This window comes from Patiria miniata, unplaced genomic scaffold, assembly GCF_015706575.1.
Source record: "Patiria miniata isolate m_02_andy unplaced genomic scaffold, ASM1570657v1 HiC_scaffold_3, whole genome shotgun sequence".
NCBI classification, from domain to species: Eukaryota; Metazoa; Echinodermata; class Asteroidea; order Valvatida; family Asterinidae; genus Patiria; species Patiria miniata.
Window position 1 is genome coordinate 33,757,440 of NW_024037069.1, and position 23,092 is coordinate 33,780,531.

A 23,092-nucleotide genomic window follows, 5' to 3' on the forward strand; every position below is an offset into this window, starting at 1 on the left:
ATGAGGGGGGCAATAATCGGACATTAAGGGGTGCACTTCATACTGGTGTACCGTGAATTTAGAATTCTATGAAATACAGACTCATTGGTAGTATTGCACATGCCTAAGGGTGATGATTAGGAGAGTGACCGGTCACGTGAGAGGGTTTAAACAATAATTCCGATTTTCATAGGAGTCAGAAAAACAAAATATTAACCGTATATAATAAGTGGATTTTTATCGTATACAAATGTGCTCTTGATTTAATGAACTACTGCAAAATATGTAAACACCTTACGAACGTAAATGATGTGACGTGTCTAGTGGGCTTCTTTTAGAATCGTGCTGTTCGTTCGTAAAAAAAAGAGGATAAAAACCGACTGATTTGTCCTGGCTTCAGTTCACGTCAGATGAGAGTAACTATGCATGCTTTGAGTAAACTTACTGTCTTTATAGCAACCTTTTTGATAAGAATGTTTACACAAAGAGCGTCTGAGTAACCCTCAATAGTGTAATAAACACACGACAAAAATTAAGTGTCTTTTAGAAACAAATTTAAGCTAAAAAACGGTTTCCCAATGAATGTTTTTTGATGGAAGCCCTAAAGATAAACAACTTGAAGAGAAAGGAGCTCAAATTAAGAAAATGTGGTAAAAATAGATCAAATTGAAGTCTTCCGAAATAATGAATACTTCCGAAAACTTCATATGAGTGTCATCCCTATTCCGCTCGTTAGTGATGCCGTGATGTTTGTTTGAATCTAAATAAACGATTTCTACTTCTCAGTTCAAGATGTAAAAATTGTGTAAATTGTCATTAATTTGCTATAATTAATTTACACGATTGGTACATTTAGCGCTTTATACGTTACTCATTGAATATAACTGAATAATGATATTGTATTACAAGATTATATCTTGATATAATTTTACGGCTATTAATGTATTACTTTTTTCTTTTTATGTGGTGATATTTTATTACAGGATAATAACTTGATATAATTTTTCGGGTATTACTATTTTTTTGTTAAAATGCATTGTTTATTTTAACGATTACTCAATTTAACTACAATGGGACCTTTATGCATACATCTTAGAAAAAAAGTTAATAACGCAGAATATAGTCCCTGTGGAGTTTTCTTTGGATTTGAAATCAAAAACCCAAACATCAAATTGGTAGAGCACATCGTCCATGATCGCACCGAGATTTAAAACTACAGAACATTTTTTCCATAATTCTAGAATAGTTTTCATATTATTGACTATATATAGATTCGCTTAATATGGCGCCAACACCGGGCGATGATTGGCTGAGCTGTCACGTAAGCGATTATCGCATTCATCTAGTTATCGTCAAACTCAGGCTTGATGGTGAAACTATAGTAGACAGTCGATGACAAGTAATCCTGTAAAATCAAAGTTTAAAGTCTTAAAATGCATCATTAAGAATTCAGGTTATAATCCCTGAATTTAGAAAATAGTGTTACAAATCCTATTAAGAGTTATAAAAAGAGATTGATTTTCCAAAAAAAACAACCGTTCAATACAAATTAGTAGTCAAATCTGTTTAAGCACATATTGCAACTAAATAAAGCTCATCATTGGAGTAACGGGCACATTTGGCATTAGTTTCCATATATTATACGTACATTTGCATCCGGGTTGCAGTTCATTTCCTCCAGAATTTCGACCAGTTTTCTGAAACTGGGTCGGTCGCTAGGTTGCTGCTGCCAGCACTTCAACATCACATCGTAACTTGGTAAAATATCGAGGGGAAAACAATTATAAACTTAGCTTGGAGAGTGATCAAGTCAAACGGATAATAGACTTTGAGCCATATACAAAGATGGCAGCAATAGACGAGCTTGTAAACTATTAGAACACTTATTTATTAAAAATTACTCCCTCAAAATCCGGTGCAAGTTTGACTGTTTCCCAGTCAAATAGAACGATGTGTTCTTACAGTGCACTGATCCAGGAGAATATTTTTGTTTTCCTTACATTTCATCAGCGCAGTTTTCCGGTTTGGGCATGCGGTATCCATCCAGCAGTCTTTGGGCCAGTGACTCGCTTGCAATACCAGGGTATGGGGTGGATCCTAAAACAATAAGTTATGAATAGGCTGAACTGCAACTTATCTTTATCCCTCAATTCCATCAGAAATGGAAACATAAATACAAAAACAAACTTGCTTTGTAGCTACCGATATTTCGTGGACGTGGTCACTGTATAATTAAATTTTAAAAAAGGTATATGTATGAGTAAACTATGTTCTGTTTAAAGTATCTTATTTGCTGCATTAGTAGTAGACTTCAGATAAATGCTATCACTTTGGAGAAACGCAAAAACACGATGAGAAATGAAGCACCTACCGTACGTCACAGTACCAGGGTATGGGGTGGATCCTAAAACAATAAGTTATGAATAGGCTGAACTGCAACTTATCTTTATCCTTTTAATTCCATCAGAAATGGAAACATAAATACAAAAACAAACTTGCTTTGTAGCTACCCAAATTTCGTGGACGTGGTCACTGTATAATTAAATTTTTAAAAAGGTATATGTATGAGTAAACTATGTTCTGTTTAAAGTATCTTATTTGCTGCAGTAGTAGTAGACTTCAGATAAATGCTATCACTTTGGAGAAACGCAAAAACACGATGAGAAATGAAGCACCTACCGTACGTCACAATCTCCCAGAGCAAGATGCCAAAGGACCACCTGGATGGTGCGATTGTAGATAAAGCAGAGTAAAACACAAAACGGACAAAGTATCTTCTCGAAAAACCATTATAATTCCATTAACACATGCCTCATCATAGGTCATAAATTAGCAGGATATAATTATTTTAATAATTTGTTTAACTTACACATCGCTCTTGGACTTGTAGACACGACGCGTCAAAGATTCGATGGCCAACCAACGAACGGGAATCCTGGTCTAATGAACAAAGAAATAACTACAAGTTACTTAACATTTTAAATTATTTCTTTATCATGATATTGTACAAAACAATGTCGTGAAAATTTTGGAAACAAATTATTTGTTTTGAATGTTATCTTATTTTACCGAGGATTTCTGGACATAGACATCTTCTCCTCTGGATAGGCCAAAGTCAGACACTTTGGCGATCAGATCTTCAGAGAGAAGGATGTTCCGTGCTGCCAGGTCACGGTGGATTATCTAAATACAAAATTGTCATTAATGAATTATTGCATTACAAATGTATTCCAAAGGAATATTTTATTCATTACGTCTCTGTATCCACTCAATTTTCAATCAATACCTAAATACTAACAGCTAGTAAATAGGAACAAAAATTGAGTAAATTTTTAAAATTACAAACGATCGAACAGAATCCTCCTTTTCGTCTCCAATTAGAGTAAATATGCAGAATCTAGTTTTTACAGAACGTTAATCTAAAAAATACATACAGTTTCTCCAGTTTCGAACGTTCATTTTTGTTTATCTGTTTTGTTGAATTTGTGACTTGCCCCCGTGTTGGAAAGATGTTCCATTCCTTTGGCCACATCCAGACCAAACTTGAGCAGGTTGGAAGAAGTCAGCGGCGACACATCATCTTGAGAGACAGCTGCCCCTTGCTGCTTAGGGCGAGTACTCCTCAGATAATCCCGGAGATTGCCATTTGGAAGAAACTCAAGCGCCACGTACAGAATCGCTATCAACACAATGGAAACATATTGGTGAAACTTTCAAATGTTGTTCATCGCATACTATTGTAGCGGAAAATGTAAGGACTTCAGGGCCAGTTTATTCCTCATACATTTGTATGGTATTCAATTGCGAGAATCGCTGTGAATGTGCAAAGCAATGTGGCTGGACAGCTTAGTGTACAGTGGAGATGCTGCTTGCATGACATTGATTGGCCTAAGCACGTACACAAAGACAACACACACTTATGAGCCCAGGAGTGTTCAGGCTCATCTTATAGGATAAGGCCTACCCCTTAAAGCCGATGAATGGGCTAAATTCGGCGAATGTATGACAATTCTATTTAAAAAAAATTGGGACAAGATTGACAAGAGTTGACTGTTTTATTTTAAAAAAGAAAAATACATTCTTTAATGCAACCTGAAGACTCCAACTTTACATCTTTTGGGGTGGTATGTCGCGTAATGGTAAAGAAAATGTGAAGAAGAAATACGGTCGGAAAACAGGTTTGGGTAAATTGACTTTTTAGGTACCTTCGTGCATGCATGCACCCAGTAGACCAACGACATTGGGATGGGGCTGAATGCCTGCCATTGTCTGTATTTCCTTCAGAAAATCATCCCGGGTAGATTCTGAAACATTCCCTGTACACAGAAATATATGTTAGATACAAATTATTGTACATTATGTAAGTTTAATTATCACTGGTAGTATCGTATCTTTTATTAGGTGATTTGTTTACATTCACGTTTGTTTATCAGTATGAGTAACTTTGAAGATTAAAAATACAGTTTGGTATTGCTTTGAAAATTAATTTGAATATTAAGTTACATGTAATACAAAGAGTATTCACTATATTCCAATTTATAATATCAATTCAAGTGAAAGGCTTCTTGTTATTCTTCTAACATTTCAGACTGTCTTACCTTTCATTGTTTTGATGGCTGCTTTGGTGACTTTCCCTTTAATCTTCACGCCTCCTGCTCGTACCTCGCCAAAGTTACCCTGACCAAGAATCTCTTCTTCGATGATCAAATTCCCCCGTTTGATTTCCAGTTTAGACGCCCAGCATGGAAGAAGCCCGATATCCTCGTAGACAACGGGGTCGGCGTCGTCGTCATCAAGTGACTCACTTTTGTTGATTTTCGGTTTTGGGTTTTCGGAGAGAACCTTATACAATGAAAATGAAAATGAAACATAAAGCGAAGCTTAGCAGGTAAAAACCTCAAAACTACCGTCCGTAAAACATCAGCAGAGATTTAGTGTATAAGTTTAACCAGCTTTTTGTCTTTATTTGAAAAAAAATACGAATTTCCCTTGACCTCGACGCAACATAAATTGTCATTGGTAAATGAAATATCTTCTTGACTTATTAACAGTTCAGAGATATTAAAAGTTCACAGGTGTTATGTTATTGTATCAGCTATACATATTTGCTAATGACTCACCAGTTCGTCGGTCGCAGTTTGCTGTGAGCGAGCCGCGCTACGTTTTTTCCACAAGATGAATGCGGCAACGAGAAGTACAACCAAGAGGCCAATTCCAAGTACAACAGCAGCGATAATAGGCCCTGAATTGGAACTTGGTTGCTCAACTGTATGTAAAAAATGGATCAGTATTGAAAATAAATCAACTAGCTGTCAAAATCAAACTGAAAAAAGAAGAACCTCATAAACTTACCTTCGATAGTCAGTGGCTCTGAAAATTCCACATTGGCCACCTAGATAATAAAGTCAAAAGAGGAAAAGCTATGAAATAAATGTAACAATATGTAATATTTGAAGACCAAAAAAAACCCCATCAAGGTAGAGAAAAATCATGTTGTCAGTTATCACAGAGATCCGGTATAGTGACAAAAATTCAAAAAAAAAACAGTTGATGTGAGATTCAAATCTCCAGCCTCAGGAAAACTCATTCCAATCTGGAGCATGGAATGAAAGCCAATTTGCCGAATTAAACAGGCAAAATGACTTGTTAGTCAAAGGTTGTGTGTTTCTGACCCTTACCCCTTGCGTGAAGAATCGGTCGGCAAACAAATGTGTATTTTAATTTTGTTTTAAAACAGAAGCACTGACGTATCAAAGTACGTACCGATTCGTTGCCCTTACTGACAGACCCAACACGAATGTTGTAGACAGCACCCGTCTGCAGCGGGGCGTTAAAGTAGCCACCGTACATTTTGGTGTCCCCCACTACAAATTTGTCGGGTACGCCCCCTTTCGGGAGTTCTGCTGCTATGTAGTCATTAGGAGAATCCTCGAAATGACTTGGAATAAGAACATCTCTCCTGACGACCGATGAAGACCTGGTTTTCTTGACATGAACAACGTACGATCTGCAGTATATGGACGATTAGCTTAATTTGTTACATCTTATACAATAACTAAAAATGGGTCACACATGTATTATCAGCAAATATTGTATATTGATGGCACACACTGTAAAATTAAAATTGCAAACTTCAATCAAGTTTTCAAGAGGAAAGGAGACAATGAAGATATTCGTTAATGTTAATAATGTCGATTTCTGAAATTCACACCTCTGGAGAAAATTGAGGTGACATTATTCTAAAATTGCACAACGTCTGCCCTGGTTTGAATTTTGGTTAAATTTAAATGGATGATGAGAAGCAGTTCGTTTTTATTTTGCAAGATAAATGTTACAAAATATTAACATATTTATTTCATTAACATTTTGATTTTATTAGCATTTGATCCATTCAAATAAACTGAATGCAGTCCTGTATGGTACTCACTCAATGAAGTCATCACCAGATACTGCGGTAGCTACACCAATAGTGACGGTAGTATCTGTGGCGTCTCCTTGGTATGAAATCGGTTGAGGCGGTGCAGGAAGATCTAAGGTTCAAGTAGCAAGAGTGTAATTGACACATTATTTAAATATTGTAAGATAATTCATGGAGAATCAAAGTGGGGGCTTTTTTACCCGTTTCTATAAAAACATGCACTTAGAAATTTGTCAGCAGTAATTGAGAGGTATTTTTCTCACTTGCATGAAATTGAAAGTGTTTACAATCGTTTTTCTCTTTCAATGTAAGGATGAAGTAACATTTGTATGTTGACATGGAAGCATATACAATGAAATACAAATTTACCTGACGGTGGTTTGGTATAAACTTCCAAAACTGTAGCACTTCCTATGAACAACTGATTCTCCGCAGCCACTCTGAATTCATACTTTGTACCAGGCTCCAGATTTGCTTTTGAAAATGGCGGACTCTCCACTTCATTCCTTTCGTATTCGTCAGGTGCAGTGAAACCAGGCTGATGAGGCTTGTCTGTCGCTCGGTACTCCACCTGCGATGTTGAAATGTAGGGTTTGATGAAAAAGAAGTCATGTATATTATGCCAAATATCCATTCGAGATATTGTACATTAAAGGCAGGGGATGTATTGTTGCTCTGTATTACCCTCAGCAAAATAACTTCGAAAGGTTAAAAAGGCAGTTTAACAGTGATTTCATGAATGTACGGATTTACTTTAAATGGCTTTTACATATTAAGATATAATGTTGTAGCAAGATTTTCCTTGCTAGAATAGAATAGGCCTCTAATGTTACTACCTAACTAACTGTTACGTACATGTACGTGTTAATATTTAATACTGTAAACACAGAGTCGGCTAATCACTTTCTAAATGTTTAACTCTGTAAATCAGACTCGCTCATGTCCCTCACAAACATGGTACATGACTTGTATAGAATATAAGTAAGGTCTCCATACGTAAGACCAAAGTGATTTATGTTCATTTCCACTAAATAAGTTACCACGAGGTTATAGCTTATTGTCCGAACTGTTTAGCATTCTGAATCACCTGTTCGGCATTTCTGCGATCTCGGAATACCTGTGCAAGGCTTGACTAGCGTTGTTTGCTTTGCTACTAAAGAGAAATAATAAAAAAACGTACTATGTATCTTTGTATTTGCCCATTCGGATTGAGCGGCGGCTGCCAGTCCAAGGTGATTGTGGAATCAGTTCTCTCTGTCCAATGAAGATTCTGGATGGGTCCAGGTTCTGGAAACAAAACAAAAAAAAAGAGACATTGATTTAGCTTTAACAGTAAAGAGTTGGATCTGTGAGTTGGATTTCGGCATCTGCCAATTAATAAGGCCACGTCCAAATATCGTGTCAAGAGCCATTGTTTAGAACTTAGGTAACTAAAATACACGCGAGGATTTGCTAATCACATAACCGAAGCCAATTAGCTGGTGTTGTTTTTTATCAAATGTGTCAAAGTATAGAGCATACAAAATGGCTGATATGACCCATAACACTGATACCTCGTATTGTGGTCACTGCAGTCACTTCATAACTCCAGGGCCCTGCACCAACTGACGTCTCGGCTTGCACCTGGCCAAAACAGATATCAGACGTTTTAATGTTTTCCCTCTCTAGACTATCCAACAAGAAACGAACCGAGCAATTAGATGTGGAGTCGATTTTATGTAAGGCAAATGAAAAGGTGGATTTCTTGTATAGAAACGTCTTCCTTGCATGTTGTTTCCGGCTGGTAAAGAATGTTTGATCTTATATTATATACCAATCTGGGCAGTATTAGGGCACGGTAGCATGATGAACCCTTTCAATACCGAAAGCAATGTACTATGAGCGGTTGTTTATTCAGTATTGTAGCAGGTACATTGGTTTTAACAATTGAAGGGGCCTCCCTGGGTGTATAGTGATTACCTGCCCGGGTTCATTAGTATATATGCAATGATTAAGCGATTAGATTTAAACTGTAAGAGACACATCAGACCAAAAAAAAAGAGTATTAAACATACCCGCACGAGGTATGTCACATTCGTTTCAAGGCCCGTTATCTCATGCACCAACAGCACCACGTCGTTGATAACCGTTGGGTTTCCTGACTGTCCACTCCTCCAGTACCTAATGTTGTAATTAGTGATGATTCCTTGGGGAGGGTCGGGCTCTGACCACTGGAGAGTGATGGATACGTCATCAACGTTCTTGATGACGACATTCAAAGGTACTGTGGGCTCTGTTGAAAATTGTCCAAAAAACTATCTGAGTGTAAGTGCAAGTATCTAAAATCTTCGAAATGACGAAAGGCAGCAGTTCGATCTCATAATATGGAATATTGATTGAGGTTTGGATATTTCTAAACAGTACTTACTTGCTTCATCAGTTCTCTGAACGACAACGTCACTGTTCGGCCCTGCCCCAGCAATGGTGTTTGCGGAAACTTGAAAACTGTAATAAGTGAAGGGGATTAAGCCATCTATCTCAACTTGCTCGGCTGTTGATACATCTAATATGAGTTGTGACCCTGGTCCATTCAGCTTGTACGTGTAGCCTGTGATGACGCCACCTCGGCTTCCACACGCTGGCTGATTCCAGGAGAAAGTCAGGCTGCGTTTCTGTGAAGTGACGGTAACTTGCTGCGGTGGTTCAGATGGTACTAAAGTAAATCATGATCAAACATGAATCAAAATCAGTGCGTTGATTCTTGCTGACAATGCTACTATAATCACATCACAAAGTTGTGGGTGAATAACTAGGAGATGGTCTTACCTTTGGTGCTGGTTGTAACACTGGTTTCAGCTGTTGGTCCGGAGCTTCCATCCACGTGGGCGTCAACTTGTATCTTGTACATGGAATTTGCGAACAGACCACGTATCACCGTTGAATTGGCTCCAGAACACATGCAGTGCTGGATGAAGGTGGGCGGGTTGATGGGTAGGCAACCCTCTTTGTTTTCCAGCGCATATTGCACGGAGTAGTTGGCACAGTACACCTCACGCCAGCTGAGTGTGATACTGACAGAATCGTAAGAAGTCACCATCACAGGGGAAACGGAAGGATCTGGAAAAAAGAGAGACAACCAAAGGAGAGTTTAATCGCAGGTTGTCTTAAATTATCTTTGAGTGCTTACAGCTAATGAGCACATGGCAAAATTGCTGTATTTAATTATGGATGTGAGGAAAAGTGGTTCGATCTACTTACTATCATCTTTTAGTGTGGTTTCAGATGTCGACACTTCGGGTCCTCGCGCAGCATTGTACTGAGGGCGAATGTAAACCATATAGGTTGAACGAGATATCAAACCAGTGATGACATGACTGGTAGTTTGATCATCGAGTGGACCTGGAAGTGATACCCGCTGTGGAGATTCAATCTCTTCACATTGGCCTCTGTTTGTCAATGCATACTCCAGTATGTAGCCAGAGACACATGCATCTGATTGCCAGGAAACTTGTAGTTGACATCGATCGATTGACATCACTTTTAGCCCCAGAACGCCATTGTCAGCTGCAATTGAAAAGGGACATTTTAATGACTGGGGTCTTATATAATGTGTCCGCAAAGTTTATATTCATGTAAAGCTTGAAGCAGTTTAACTGACGAAAGTAATATTGAAGATGCTTATTCATTGTAAGATGAGGCCTCTTAATTCTTTCCTTCCCACTACTCTCTATGTTTTGTTTGCGTTTTGTTTGTTGTATCCATCGCTTTCAGTCGAGAGAGTACAATGTGATAATCATCTCCCCTATTGATGTTTCTGTTGTTTTCTTAACTTTCCTATATCCTATTTTCTTTCTTCAATATGACGTCTGCTCGGATTAATAAGCGGTTGGAGTAGCCTGTAGTCAATAAAAGGAAGCTTCAATGTACTTACTTGAACACTGGCAGTTACTCCCGAAATATGGTAGTATGCAATCTGGAAAGAAAGAAAAAAAGACTATAAAATTAGGTATTTTGGTTTATCAGGATAAAATGTATCTTCCACAAGTCATATTTAAATGTGTACAAATCCTACTGAATTTCATATTGCAATAGGGTATCCTCCACAATCAAGTTTACCTTCTATTTTTTTTTTTAATTAATGTTACTCTCAATTTGCATTTTCAAACTATATAATTCGTGCAACAAGCTGTTTTACAATACAACTCTACATTCTCTTACTTCCAGTACATTCTCCTGTATCCTTCTCGCAGGAATCACCAGATGGACAGTGACATGTCTGCTTACAGTCGGCTCCATACTTCCCTTCAGTACATTCTATATGCGAAACAAAAAAATAATCATGGAACAAAACCAAAACTCAGTGCGTACTAAGGAGACGAATCAGCAAGGCTCAACGCCGACTATTTGGCCAGACTCTGATTTCAAACTTATCCACTCAAGGACATCTTTAGACCCCGGATATATAACTACCAAAGAGCACGATGTCAGACAAGAAATACTTGGCAAGAGTTTGCTAATTCCATACCTTGCGTGCAGTCTAGTCCCATATACCCAGCAGCACAGGAGCATCCGTAAGGATCAGGAAGACAAAACAAACGACCATGGCAAGCGTCGTTGTGTGGATCAGTGCTATCAGAACAGGTATGACTAGCATTCTGGCCAAAGACGTGACGACCGTGAACTGAATGTAATAGAACAAGAAATCCAGAATTAAATCCGTCTCATCAAACAGACAAAGTTTTAGAATAACAAAACTTCGCAATTTCCAAAAGACAAGAGAAAATTTACCTTGCTGACAATTTTCTCCGCTGAATCCTGGAGCGCAAATACACGTTCCCGTCTTGTCATCACAGATACCTCCATTGTAGCATCGACGACAGGTGCTCTGACATGGATCCTGGCCCCACATACCAGCAGCGCATTCTGAATGTTCAATGGCACCAACAAACAAGTCATTTTAATGAGCAAAAAAGTGAAAAGGTGATATAAAATTATCCTTTACATTTCCTTGAGACATCTTTTTTACTTTGCCATTCATATATTTTAGACGTAATATATTGTACATTATTATATTAAACAAAATATTACTATAAATTATATGTAAAACTAAAATATGTCGAACATTTGGATGTCAAAACTGTGTATGTGCTAAATAGTATTTCTTATAAGCATCAGGGGCAATGTGAGGAATTGTTATTCGCCAACCTAACAGTAAATTTGTTAAATGTATTATTAAAAAGTTAAGAATTCCATTTTTGTTATCCAACTCTGCACAATTTGGAAAAAAATAGCCAACTTTTGGAATGTTTCACAGTACATTATCTTTACTCCATTCGTAAATACCATAACATAGTGTGCATGTCTATCTGCAAAGGTTTTACAGAAATGTGGGCCTAGTACAATACGGTGTCGATCCTTACACATCCGATTACACAAATCGAAGATTGGGCCCAAAAAATAAGAAAACAGTGAACATTTACCTCTTACGATGAGCCTCATGAAGCCATGGAGTTGCTGATCTTCCTCGCCATCTATGAAGCAGCTGTATATCCCCTCATTAGCCTTGCTGACATTCCCGATAGTCACGTTCAGCATGCCATCCCATTCATGCACGCTGTTTGCATTGTGCTTCCATCTGTAGTTGGTGTTCGGTGGATTCACACTCTCCATCCGTAGAGTAACTGCTTCTCCGATACTTGCTGTCTGTGTTTGCAGGAGAGGACGTGTGTGAATGGTACCTGGTGTAGAACAAACATAACAGAATGATAGCCAGGCAATGAACTACAATGTAAAACGCTTCAGATCTAATCCCAATTTTCCAAACATTTAGTGAGCTTGCTCTATATAGTTGCCCTCAATCCTGTTCGGATAGCGGAAGGAGGTTCAATGAAGCTTTCAACTCGAACTTAAAAATCGAAATAAAAGAAACTGGTCAATGGAATCTAATTTGTTCTGGCCTTTCGAAGTAATGTAATTTTCTTTTTTCATATTAAAACCCTGAATGATTAAGAGTGGATTCGGTTATCGGTAAAGTCTGACAAACCTTCCAAAGCTTTACAAACAGAGGCACGCGTAATTTTGGTCTTTTTTTTGAAAAACAGAGCATAGGCCTAATAAGTCCACTATCGATTTGAGATCTTTTGAAAGAGTCCAATACACACCTTCAATCAGAGGCCTAGTAATTTCCTGCAATACCATTTGAATGGGATATCCCTAACTTCACGAAAGTTTAAGTCCGATTTATTTCATTAAATCAACAAATAATCATCCGAGGGAAAATGACTAGCTGCAAATATAGTCATTAGATTGAACAAAAAAGAATTGAACCCCGGACCAGTTTTGAAGCTGCGACCTCAAGAAGACTAACGATCCAATCCCGCTCCAGTCAATATTCAGTGTTCAATTTTATCGTTTTTTGCACTGATACGTTTGTTATTTTGATTAACTATTAAGAAGAAGGGATGTGTACCATCTTTGCCTAAGATCACTGTGTGTATCGTGGTAGCCATGCCGTTTAGAACTGCAGTGCCGTAGAAGACACCTGTTCTGTCAATCCCACCATCTCGTGGTAAGCTAAGCAACCTGGCTGTACATCCCAAGTTGGCATCGTAAAACCCAGACGATCCTGCAGGAAGGTTGTCATTGCTCCCTCCTGTCGTCAATTGGCGACCGAATGAGACAGCAGCGGCGATGTCTGTCGGACTTTTGTAGGCTGCTAAAGTTGCATCGTTGTCGCCTGTGGCTCCAAGCCAAGCAGGATTGGCAACCAGAGTAAAATCTACACCGCCCACTGGATAGAAAAACGAAACAAAGGAATCTACAAGATATTGGATGTCCATTTGTAATGTGATCAATTTTAGGAAATATGTTTTTGGGAATGATTATTACTTTTTTAACTAGTTTTGCTATTCCGATGTTATGACTGGAATGTGATGCCGCAGCTGTCATTGACTTTTAAAACCAACTTATGGTAGCTCTATAATTGAGAACGTTCATGCATATTTTCAGCACAGGAACTTTTGCACTCATGTGCAGATTCATTCAATTCACTAAGTGGCAACCAGCTGATTTAAGAACTCGCACTACATTATTCGAATTGTTTTTTTCACATTAATTAAAATTGATTACTTCTCAGATATTATGAATTTTTCAAAGCAAAAAAAAAAAGATTGCAACATATTAATGGGCACTCTTGGTTATTCATTAAAAAAAAAAATGTTCAATGTTGAATCAAATGTGAAGTTGGGAATCTGCGGGAGCTTATTTTTTCCGGCAAATTATCATTATGCAAAATTTTGGAGACATTGAAAATATATATGTTAACCACGATGTAATTGCCCTCGTGAATATCCTAAATTGTTCAAAGCAACATAACATAAGACTATGTGTCTTTGCTTGTGTCGCGAACAAAGTGGGAATCCTTGCAAACATATTTTATCCATCTTACCTGCAACAGAGGAAGTCTCCTCAGTGTCTTGGATTTCCTCCACCATGACTTCGGCCAGGCTCAGAATACCAGTTGTTTTTTGCACACTGACGTATCGAGCAGAGACGATGGGATCCGCGATGAAATCAATCTCTGCTCCGTCAGTTGCCTGAGATCCTATGACTTCATCTCCTATCTGTGTGTTCTGCGAGAAATCTGCTGGATCCAAACCACCTCGCACTACAGCACCTGCCAATCGCTCACCTGCAGTAATTTGTAACGCCGTAAAGTAATAGGAATTATTTTGAACCATTGTTTTTGTACTTCCCTGGTAATTAAAGACCCCGAATAGTAGAGTACAGTCGCATATCACTCATGACTATAATAAAGTTAGATATGTTTTAAGATTGGTATTTCTCTTTATCAAAACTTCAACCTGTTCGTTGAAACTACACCAAATCTAAGTTACAGGAGGATTTTAAAAATAAACTTCGGGGAGCTGGGAGCTCACTGTATTGAATATTTTGAAAAACCGATTTCCCACGTAAGAAAATGGAACTTAAGCTCGGGTGCAAATGCCCACCTGAGTCAGCTCGGCTGAATTGATTTAATGACAAAAATGCATCGCGTTAATGTTTTACACAAATTCTAAACTTACTCTATCATCAAAATACCCCCATCTGGAAACGAATGTTTTTTTACACACTGCGATGAAAACTGGATTGATAGTGCTAAAGGTTAACTCCACAAAAGCAAAATTTTCTTTTCTGTAATCGCCGAACGCGGCTTGGAAGACATGCATAGAAAACTTACCCCAGTTATCGACTCTGTTGAGTATTGTAATTTTCTTCAAGCAGTAGATAGCCTCAAGATCTACTCTCCACCACTGATCCGGGCCATTATCTTTAACATAAATAACACATTTGTCTACATTACCTCGTTTGGAGTAAGAGTGTGCAAACGTTTTTACGTAAAACAATTGTTTATCATACAAAATTTAATGTGATTATCGAGTTGTTTTTATATATTAATACGTAACCTTTTCAGCATGAGGTACAGTCGGGACATGGCTCAAATCACTGCAGTATTGTAGTGTAAATGATCACATGCATTTATTTCTGAACGGTTTCGATAGTAAATAAACAAAATTTAACATAACTGGTACCTAATATTCTATAAACCCGTTTTGAACACATCCAAATTTGTTGCCACATTGATTTGTTTTTCATCCACTTGTTTTAATCTTGGCTTGCACAGTCACAGTCGAAAATACATGACATCACAAATCACTGATTTTCTTAAAAGGTTATTAAATGATCAAACTTCAGATATTGTGTAACCTATGTCTTCTTTTTGTGGGACGTTCTCAGTGATGAATTCTTCAGCTATTTGTTTGTATGAGTTCGAATAATGTGGCATTAACAAAACGGACGAATGAACCGAATACTAACAAGAAGCTAAATACAACATCCCTGTTTTATAAAAACAAATGGTGGAAAAATAGTGGACCGCTCTTAAACTTTTTGTAATTGTGTATGCTCTACTGCCCTCCATTGGTGAAACAAAGCCATGTGGCATTTGACCTAGTACTGTTCTTTCTAAAACCACGGAGTTTACATGTGTGCACCAGGTTTACCCGGAATTATTGTGACTTTTTTCCGTTTGCTGGTGATCAAAAGCTGCGAAATACGTTCTACATTTCTGCTTAGTAGCTGTGCTTAAGAAGGGTAAGTTTTAATCACGATTTGAAGAATTTAACGTAAGAATATGACCTTGAATGGGTGGTGATTTGAAGCACGACATTCAATACGCCACGTCAGTGGGTATTTTCTTGTTGGACGGGTCTTAAGTTGAAGCATCGGAGGTTGTTGGCCTGCCGGTGTTTAGGGCTGGGCATTTACAAATGGCGTATTTTTTAAGATTAGAATCAATAGTCTGCTTCGATGAGGTAGTTTCTCATCCTTGAATAACTGCAGATTGAATCATTTCTACAGTGCAATCAATTGCCCAAATGAAAATTAAGGAGTAAATGAATGTTTGACATGAAATTCAGTAATTTGGTGTGCACTGGAAGCCTACATTTTAGAAGAGTAACTTGATGTTACAGTGAAATCATTTGTAACATGTTTGAAAAGTGTTTAATTTTTTTATTTAGCAAGATTCATACCTAATTTCATTGAACAATTTTTTTTTAATGTTTCAGAGGTCATTAATGAAATATTCCAAGGATGATAATGCAAATTACGCAAAAATATTTGGAGTTATTGATTAATTAATTACACACGAAATGTTCGGGGCTACTTGACCGCCATATGTCGGGGTAACTGGCCCGCCTGGGCCAGTTGCCCTGACGGTGTAATTAGTATTCCCGTATGATTGTATTTTCTTTATAAAAGCTTTTTACTAATGTTCATTCCAGCCTTGATAAGGCTGCAGTATATCACTATGGTGTTTTTTTTGTCTCCCTAATTACAGAATCATGCTGCGGACATATCGTGCTACGAAGCGTGGGCCTTGAAACAAATGGGAGGCAGATGCGAAGTAGAGCCATCACTGCGATCACAAGTGGAGAGATAATCAGTCCTCAAGATGCATCAAAGCTATTCAGATATAGTTCATGATTTAGCCATCCCAATCTAACATTAAAAACATGCAAATTGTTAGCATAATGTGTTCAGTTTTAAGGTCCAAAAAGTGCCAAAAATTGTAGTTAGCGTTTATGCAGAAACAATGTTTGCGGTTACTCAAGCTGCCTTAGAATTTTCTCAAAAGCAAAACCATGCATAAAGTGTGACCCATGTGAGGTATATACACTTGAAAAAACTTCAAATCGTGGTTCAGGGAATACAAAATACCTATGACAAACAACTCTATCGGGGCCTATTTGACTCACTGACATTCCGAGAATAGAAATTGCAGATTTTCTCCTGAGAAAAAGTACAAACTCTTTAAATTATATTTAAACAACTTAGTGAACACTTTGGTGTTTCTAAGATATTCACAGTTACATATTTGAGTGTTTTATCATCCATTTACTGTTAATAGTATTCATTTGTTGCACTTTTGATGACAAATATTAAGGTTTTTTCATGCAGCCCACTTGCCCCAGGAGTGGGGCTAGTGGCCCACTTTTGGCGGAATTTTTAATTAATTAATATTCATATGTTTAGTGAATGTGATTGATTTCAATTGTTTGCATAAAGAAGCAGGTGTTTTGATCATGCAATAAGCATAGTTCTATCCCTTTCCTACATCATTTCTATAGTGTTAGAATTTAATATGTGCTTTAGTGGTCCAGTAGCCCCACATTCCCCTATGACATAACCAGCATGGGAGTCGATTGCTTCTCTAACGTGTGTACATGCACATGGCTCCTTATGGGGCAGTAGGCACAATTGTACAATGTAGGAAGGACGTATATGAAAATCTATCCGCCCTTTAAGGATAACGCAATTGAGTTTGAGATTTCAATAAGAACAAAGGAGAACAAAAATACGCAAACAAAGGTATACCCCAAAAGGCTATGTGTTGGAGATGTCCGTCCTAGTTGTATTTCTAGTCAGGTGGCATAATGGTCGGAATCGTGACCGACTGGTCCAAAGCACCAAACTTGGCAGATAGATTCTTATAGACCTAAAGAAGATATTTAGAAGGGGTGACACCTGGAATTCTTTTGGGAAGGGTGCCTAATTTGCATAAATCTTTAATGCCTGCCGTGCAATATATTTTTTCCCATATTTGGCTATATTTTTATTTTTTATTTTTTTGAAAAGTGTATTTTGGTGATTCTACTTGCATATTCTTACTTCAATAACATTTTCTAAAGCATGTAAGTGACTGAATAATTACGAGGACATAGTAAATCAACAAAATGGCTACTATTTTACCCTAAAGTTACGCGCATTTACTTTTTCCTCAGATATCATCAACTAGTCTCGCCAAACGTGGGTATTGATGAGCTTCAAATTCACAAAGGTACTTACTGACACAGTTAACCTAACAAAAATAAGTGAGAAATCATGTGAACATTGATATCATCTTGATGTTTGGCCCAAAAGACCAAAAAAGGGGAGAAAATGTGGTGTCCGTAAATTGGGCTACTACAGGAAGGTCAACGCGGGGACTTGAACAAGTTCAACAAAATCCCCCCAAATAAGAGATTTTTTTTTTTTTTTTAATAATTTTGTCTACGCCAAAACGTTTTCTCAACAATAATTTCGGGAATTTCCTTGAACTTGTTCCAGTCTTCCATGTTAGGCAACCCTTCACCTTACTTGTTAGCCCAATTTATGGACACCTCGTTTTTTCCCCAGTTTTTGTTTTCTGGGCTAAATATCACAATGTTCTCATTGTTCACATGATTTTGCATGAGGTTTCAATAGGGTAACTGTACCAGTAAGCTACGTGGTGAATTTGAAGTTCATCAATGCTGATGTTTGGCAAGACTAAATGATGATATCTGGGGACTGGCAAGGTAAATGCGCGCAATTTAGGGCAAAATAGTAGCCATTTTGGATCGTTACTATGTCCTCATAATTATTCAGTCACTTATATGCTTTGGAAAATGTTATTTAAGTAAAGATATGCAAGTAGAATCCCAAAAATACACTTTTCAAAAAAATTAAAAAATAAAAATATACCCAAATATGGGAATAAATATATAACACGGCAGGGATTAACGATTTATGCAAATTAGGCACCCTTCCCAAAAGAATTTCGGGTGTCACCCCTTCTAAATATCTTTTCTAGGTCTATAAGAATCTATCTGCCAAGTTTGGCGCTTTGGACCAGTCGGTCACGATCTTGACGAAAAAAGCCACCTGACTATTCCTGGATAAGGACCATGGCAAGCGCAAAGCCCTAACTTCGTTGGGTCCGGGCCCGCTTGATGCCCAGGGAAATTTTGGACTCAAGAACCTCTGTTGTGGAACAGAGCAAATTCCTTATGGCTTTAGTCAGTTTTTGAGAGCATTTTTTTGTTGGCAATTGTATGCCGTCATATATAGGCCTACGTGCACGAACCAGTGGGACGTGTGTCCACTCGGTGTGGGCCCTGTAGATGTTTTAAACATTTATAAATCTGTTTAGCGTTTGGATGGAATTCATTATGTTAAGCACTATAGCTTTGCAGTGAAATGGTAAATGAATCAGTTTCAATCAAATATTGGCCTACAATGTTTAGTTGAGAGTGGGGAAAGCAGAAACAAGTGGGGAAGGGTGGTGACAAATGATACGATATGTCTCCCCTGCTTGGAATAGTAAGGGAGTACCCACCCCTCCCCCGTCCCCACCCCGATAGACACAAATAATGACACGAGTTTATTTATCAACAAAGAAGGACATCCCTTTTGAAAGAAAATAACATTTACTTGTGTGTGTTATGGTGTTTCGATCGCCATCTACTGCATTCTCCGCAAGCGAATCAGGTGCATAAGTTGTACTCTGACTTGTCGGCTTGTTCCGCAGATTGAGGGCCAGACCTGTGTTAAATGACAGTATTAAACAAACTGTGAAGTGCAATTTGTATTTGGTTAGATTTGTTTTGGAGTGACTTGTGTTTTGCCGTTTCAGATTCATGTGTGACATAAAACTATAAACCAAGTCGCAATCCTTCATTTTGTGGAGACAAAGAATGCGTTCTTACCAAACTCTGGAAATATGCTGTAAAACAGTGACACTTGCATAAGCTGACCTTAGCTTTAAGAGGTATATTGTAAATCCGTTTTGTTTTTAAACTCAATTAGCTTGTACTGAACGAATCGTGGCCGCGCTGTAGGTGCTAGATGCGGGCAAATTTAAGGATAGCTTAAATTTAAAAAAAATGTGACGTGATCATCGAAATTCCTTAAATTGTAAACAATAACAACTTATCAACCTTGATTTTATTGTTGTGGAAAAAAAAGGGAAGTTATCCCTTGAACAATTCGCAGCTCGACTAAGGTCTGGGATAAAACAAAAATATAAACATATCGTAAAGTTCACCTTATATTTGGTGTTCACAGGTTGCTTAATAAATCATGCAGTTATATGGAGCATGTCAAAATAACCATTCCTGAATCAGACGGCAGATTTTGGGAAAGAATCGGGTTTATCTTTATAACAAAACAACTACTATTGAACAGCAACAACCTCGATTTAGTACTTCCTTATTTTTGAAGGATAATTTACATAAAAATGGCATTATAAATAATTGGAAGATTAACGAAAACTACATGCCATTGAACAAAAAAAAATAGAACGTGTTTACATTTCCCCAGAAAAAAAAGATCTTGTGTCTTTCGTGCAACTAAACTGTTATTCACTGATTGTGGCAACAACTCTTAACCCAATTACATGTTTGCCCAAATAAAATCCGGAATGACGTCAATGTCTGACACTGTTCATTCCCTCGATGATCGAACGTACCTCCTGTGTGAGTGAGGATCAGAAACAGAAGCAGTGAAAAGACGGGAAAGTGTCGGTAGACTCCACCTTGAGACGCCATGTCTGGTTTTATCCCTTGGAAAATGTTCTGACGACAGGGATGACTCTAACCTTTTCAGTCCTATACAGTTCATGCAAGCCTTATACTTCACCTGCAATGCTACATGTACTTCCTTGTGTATCGCCCAACGAACTGGTACTGGTGTCAGTGTATATGCCCTCTTGCCATTTCAAACAGCTATTTATAATAGAAAAGGCCAGGCCTTACACCGTACAGTAATGGTTATATTTACAGAGTACTTTTGGAAAACTCATTCATGCGTACAGTGCAGCTTGAAATGCAAATTCACATCACAAGTGCATTACTTTTGGTTTGCACTGTGGATATTAAACTTAGGTAAAGTAAAAAAAACAACATGTTTCTCGTCCCCGCCCGCTTCCTTTTTTGGAGGCCGCCTGGGTTTTGTTATCATTTTTTATTTTTGAAAAATGCAGTAAAAAAACACCGAAAAAGTCCACGGTTAAAGCAAATGCATCTTATCTAAAACTGTTCATTGTAGACGAATACACGTTTAAATGACACTGTAAATATGTTCAGTTCTCTTGTCCAACTTGACTTTCATTTTAAACGTGTCTTGAACAGTGGAAACACCAGCGGTTGCAGGAATTTTTGAAATGGCGGCCATCTTGAAAAAAATAAAAAATAAAAAATAAAAAGCCCCTCTTCCTCCTTTTTTTCATAAACCCGGACGAGAAACATGTTTTTTTTCTATTCGGCCTTATGGAATATAAAATTATAGCCTAGCACTATGGTACTTCACTGGGATCCCGGTAAGACCGGGAACTATTTCATTCCGACGATAGCGCATCCAGGTTTCAGGGTCAGGGTACCGGTTGTAAAGTGCTGTGACGCTTTCAATAGATAAAACAATTGCAAAACTTCGTCAGGAGACAAGTTAACTATTACCAGGACATTCGTGCTCGATTTAATATTCAGTATTAATTAATAAATTTATTCGCATATATATCTGTGACGTATTTAGGGCTGAACTTGTGAGGGAGCACCTGGGGGTGCACACATTTTTCAATGGGGGCACGGATATCCACTGGGCAACACGATTCCCCAAACCCTCGCCTCCCCCTGTCCCCTCCCCACCTCCCCTGTGCCCCCTTCCTCTCTCCCTTGTACGCATCTGATATACATACTCAATGTAATTTTAATTTAGAATACAGAACAGGTCGGACAGGCCCCAAGTCTAGGTTGAGTCATCGTGCATTTTTCGATTAAATAAATACTGCATTGTACTTGAACTGTGTATTTTTTACAACTACTTCCTGGTTGAAATGTTATGAAGTCATTTTATACCCTTTGACCTAAAGCTGGAATAAGCACAGCCAGATTGTGTTTCGATTTCATTTCATTTCAGAGTTTCGTTATGATCCGTAAACCACACACACATAAAATACTTCTTGATATTCAGATCCTTCTTTTTATAGAATCGGATTTTAACTGTTCTTTATGAAGGACCACAAGTGTTTATCAAGATTTTAGAAATAAAGGTTCAACGAGTAGCGTGATTCCGTTGCTCTGATGAGCCCCCATTGACACTAACAGTCATGATTAATCTACAAAACCATCAATAATCGAAAATCTACTAAACCATCAATGAGTGACTTAATTCCCTTCCCAAAAGCCGAGAAAACTCTTCGGGTTGCGCCCCCCCCCCACACACACATCTTTGCATATAAACACCGGTCAATCGTGGACCCACTATTTTCCCTAAGGCCAAAAAAAAAAAAAAAGTCTCCGGTTTCTGGTATGCGCGCGCGTCGCCGTAGCCATGCGCGTCGGCAAAATGAAAACGTTTTTTTTTTCAATAAAAGATGCTGTCTCAAAACCGCCAAACGCACTGGTTTGACTGGAATCCTGCTGCTGCACAATTTTAACGTGTTTTTAGATGGGGTTATGATCGAGAAAAAAGCTTTATGTGGCCTCTCCGGCCTCCCATTTGCACTAAGTTTAGTCGGGCACCATTTGCAGTCATCAGCCGACATTTGAAGCAAAAAAGACAGGTAAAAAAAAAAAAAAAAAAAGCCGCGTCGCCGCACCACTTTTTGGGCAAGCTCCATACCAGAAACCGGAGACTTTTTGGGGGGCCTAATCCTCATTCATTCCTTTGTTTGTACTCTAAAGGAGGGCGCTATTTGTTTGGGGTAAAATCTTTTGTAGGACACTCTCTTACTAAGTCTGCCATATTATTTCAAAGTATCTTACGCAGATCAGATAGATCAGTCGTCGATAGACCATCCGTTGTAAAAGGAAACCCGGCATCCGAACACAAAAAAATAAAAAAGGGGGCGGGGAGGCCTCACACCATCTTCCTATGATGGACATGACGTCTTTGACGTATTTTCTTTTTTTTGGCCGCAAAAGGTTTCATGAACACAGAAGCGTCGCCAGACAACTTTGAAGGGGGGGGGGAGGGGAGGCTGATAACATATTCGCCGATGGACCATCAGTGCTAAATGGACACCAGGCATCCGAAAAAAAAAAAAAAGGGTGGGGGAGGCCAATAATCGGACATTAAAGGATGCACTTCATACCGGTGCATCGTGAATTTAGGACTTTATGAAATACGGACTCATTGGTAGCATTGCGCATGCCTAAGTAGTGATGATTAGGAGAGCGACCGGTCACGTGAGAGGGTTTAATCAAGGATTCCAATTTTCTTAAGAGTCCGATTTTCATATGACACCGGCGCATGTTAAGGGGGCAAACGGGGGTGTCACACCCCAACCCCTCCGCACCACACCAGTGACTTGTAATAATTACACACTTGACTTGAAAATACAATACGTTAATTGTA

At 38.2% G+C, this 23,092-nt stretch overlaps 1 protein-coding gene across 1 annotated transcript; it reads right to left on the bottom strand.

Moving 5' to 3' along the window:
* Positions 1–1,282: 1,282 nt before the first annotated feature.
* LOC119736728 (angiopoietin-1 receptor-like) lies at positions 1,283–20,286 on the bottom strand. The gene is made up of 30 exons (XM_038210741.1): positions 20,208–20,286; positions 19,166–19,282; positions 14,616–14,705; positions 13,824–14,066; positions 12,846–13,166; positions 11,857–12,114; positions 11,165–11,299; positions 10,902–11,057; positions 10,595–10,690; positions 10,308–10,349; positions 9,635–9,940; positions 9,203–9,493; positions 8,805–9,089; positions 8,452–8,669; positions 7,951–8,020; positions 7,578–7,684; positions 6,767–6,968; positions 6,407–6,509; positions 5,743–5,986; positions 5,332–5,371; positions 5,100–5,245; positions 4,578–4,821; positions 4,185–4,295; positions 3,474–3,658; positions 3,049–3,162; positions 2,849–2,919; positions 2,659–2,699; positions 1,980–2,076; positions 1,628–1,733; positions 1,283–1,384 (listed from the first exon to the last, which is right to left on the bottom strand). Exons 1-30 carry the CDS (start codon positions 20,284–20,286, stop codon positions 1,322–1,324), a joined length of 4,581 nt encoding a protein of 1,526 aa, XP_038066669.1. The 3' UTR covers positions 1,283–1,321.
* Positions 20,287–23,092: the final 2,806 nt, after the last annotated feature.

Excerpts from the sequence above, each read along its gene's own strand:
- LOC119736728 (XM_038210741.1), bottom strand. The coding sequence starts at position 20,286 with ATGGCGTCTCAAGGTGGAGTCTACCGACACTTTCCCGTCTTTTCACTG. Across the intron at positions 9,941-10,307 it reads GAGTAACTGCCAGTGTTCAA|CTGACAATGGCGTTCTGGGG; the intron begins GTAAGTACATTG and ends TTTCAATTGCAG. Across the intron at positions 9,494-9,634 it reads AACCACACTAAAAGATGATA|ATCCTTCCGTTTCCCCTGTG; the intron begins GTAAGTAGATCG and ends TCTTTTTTCCAG.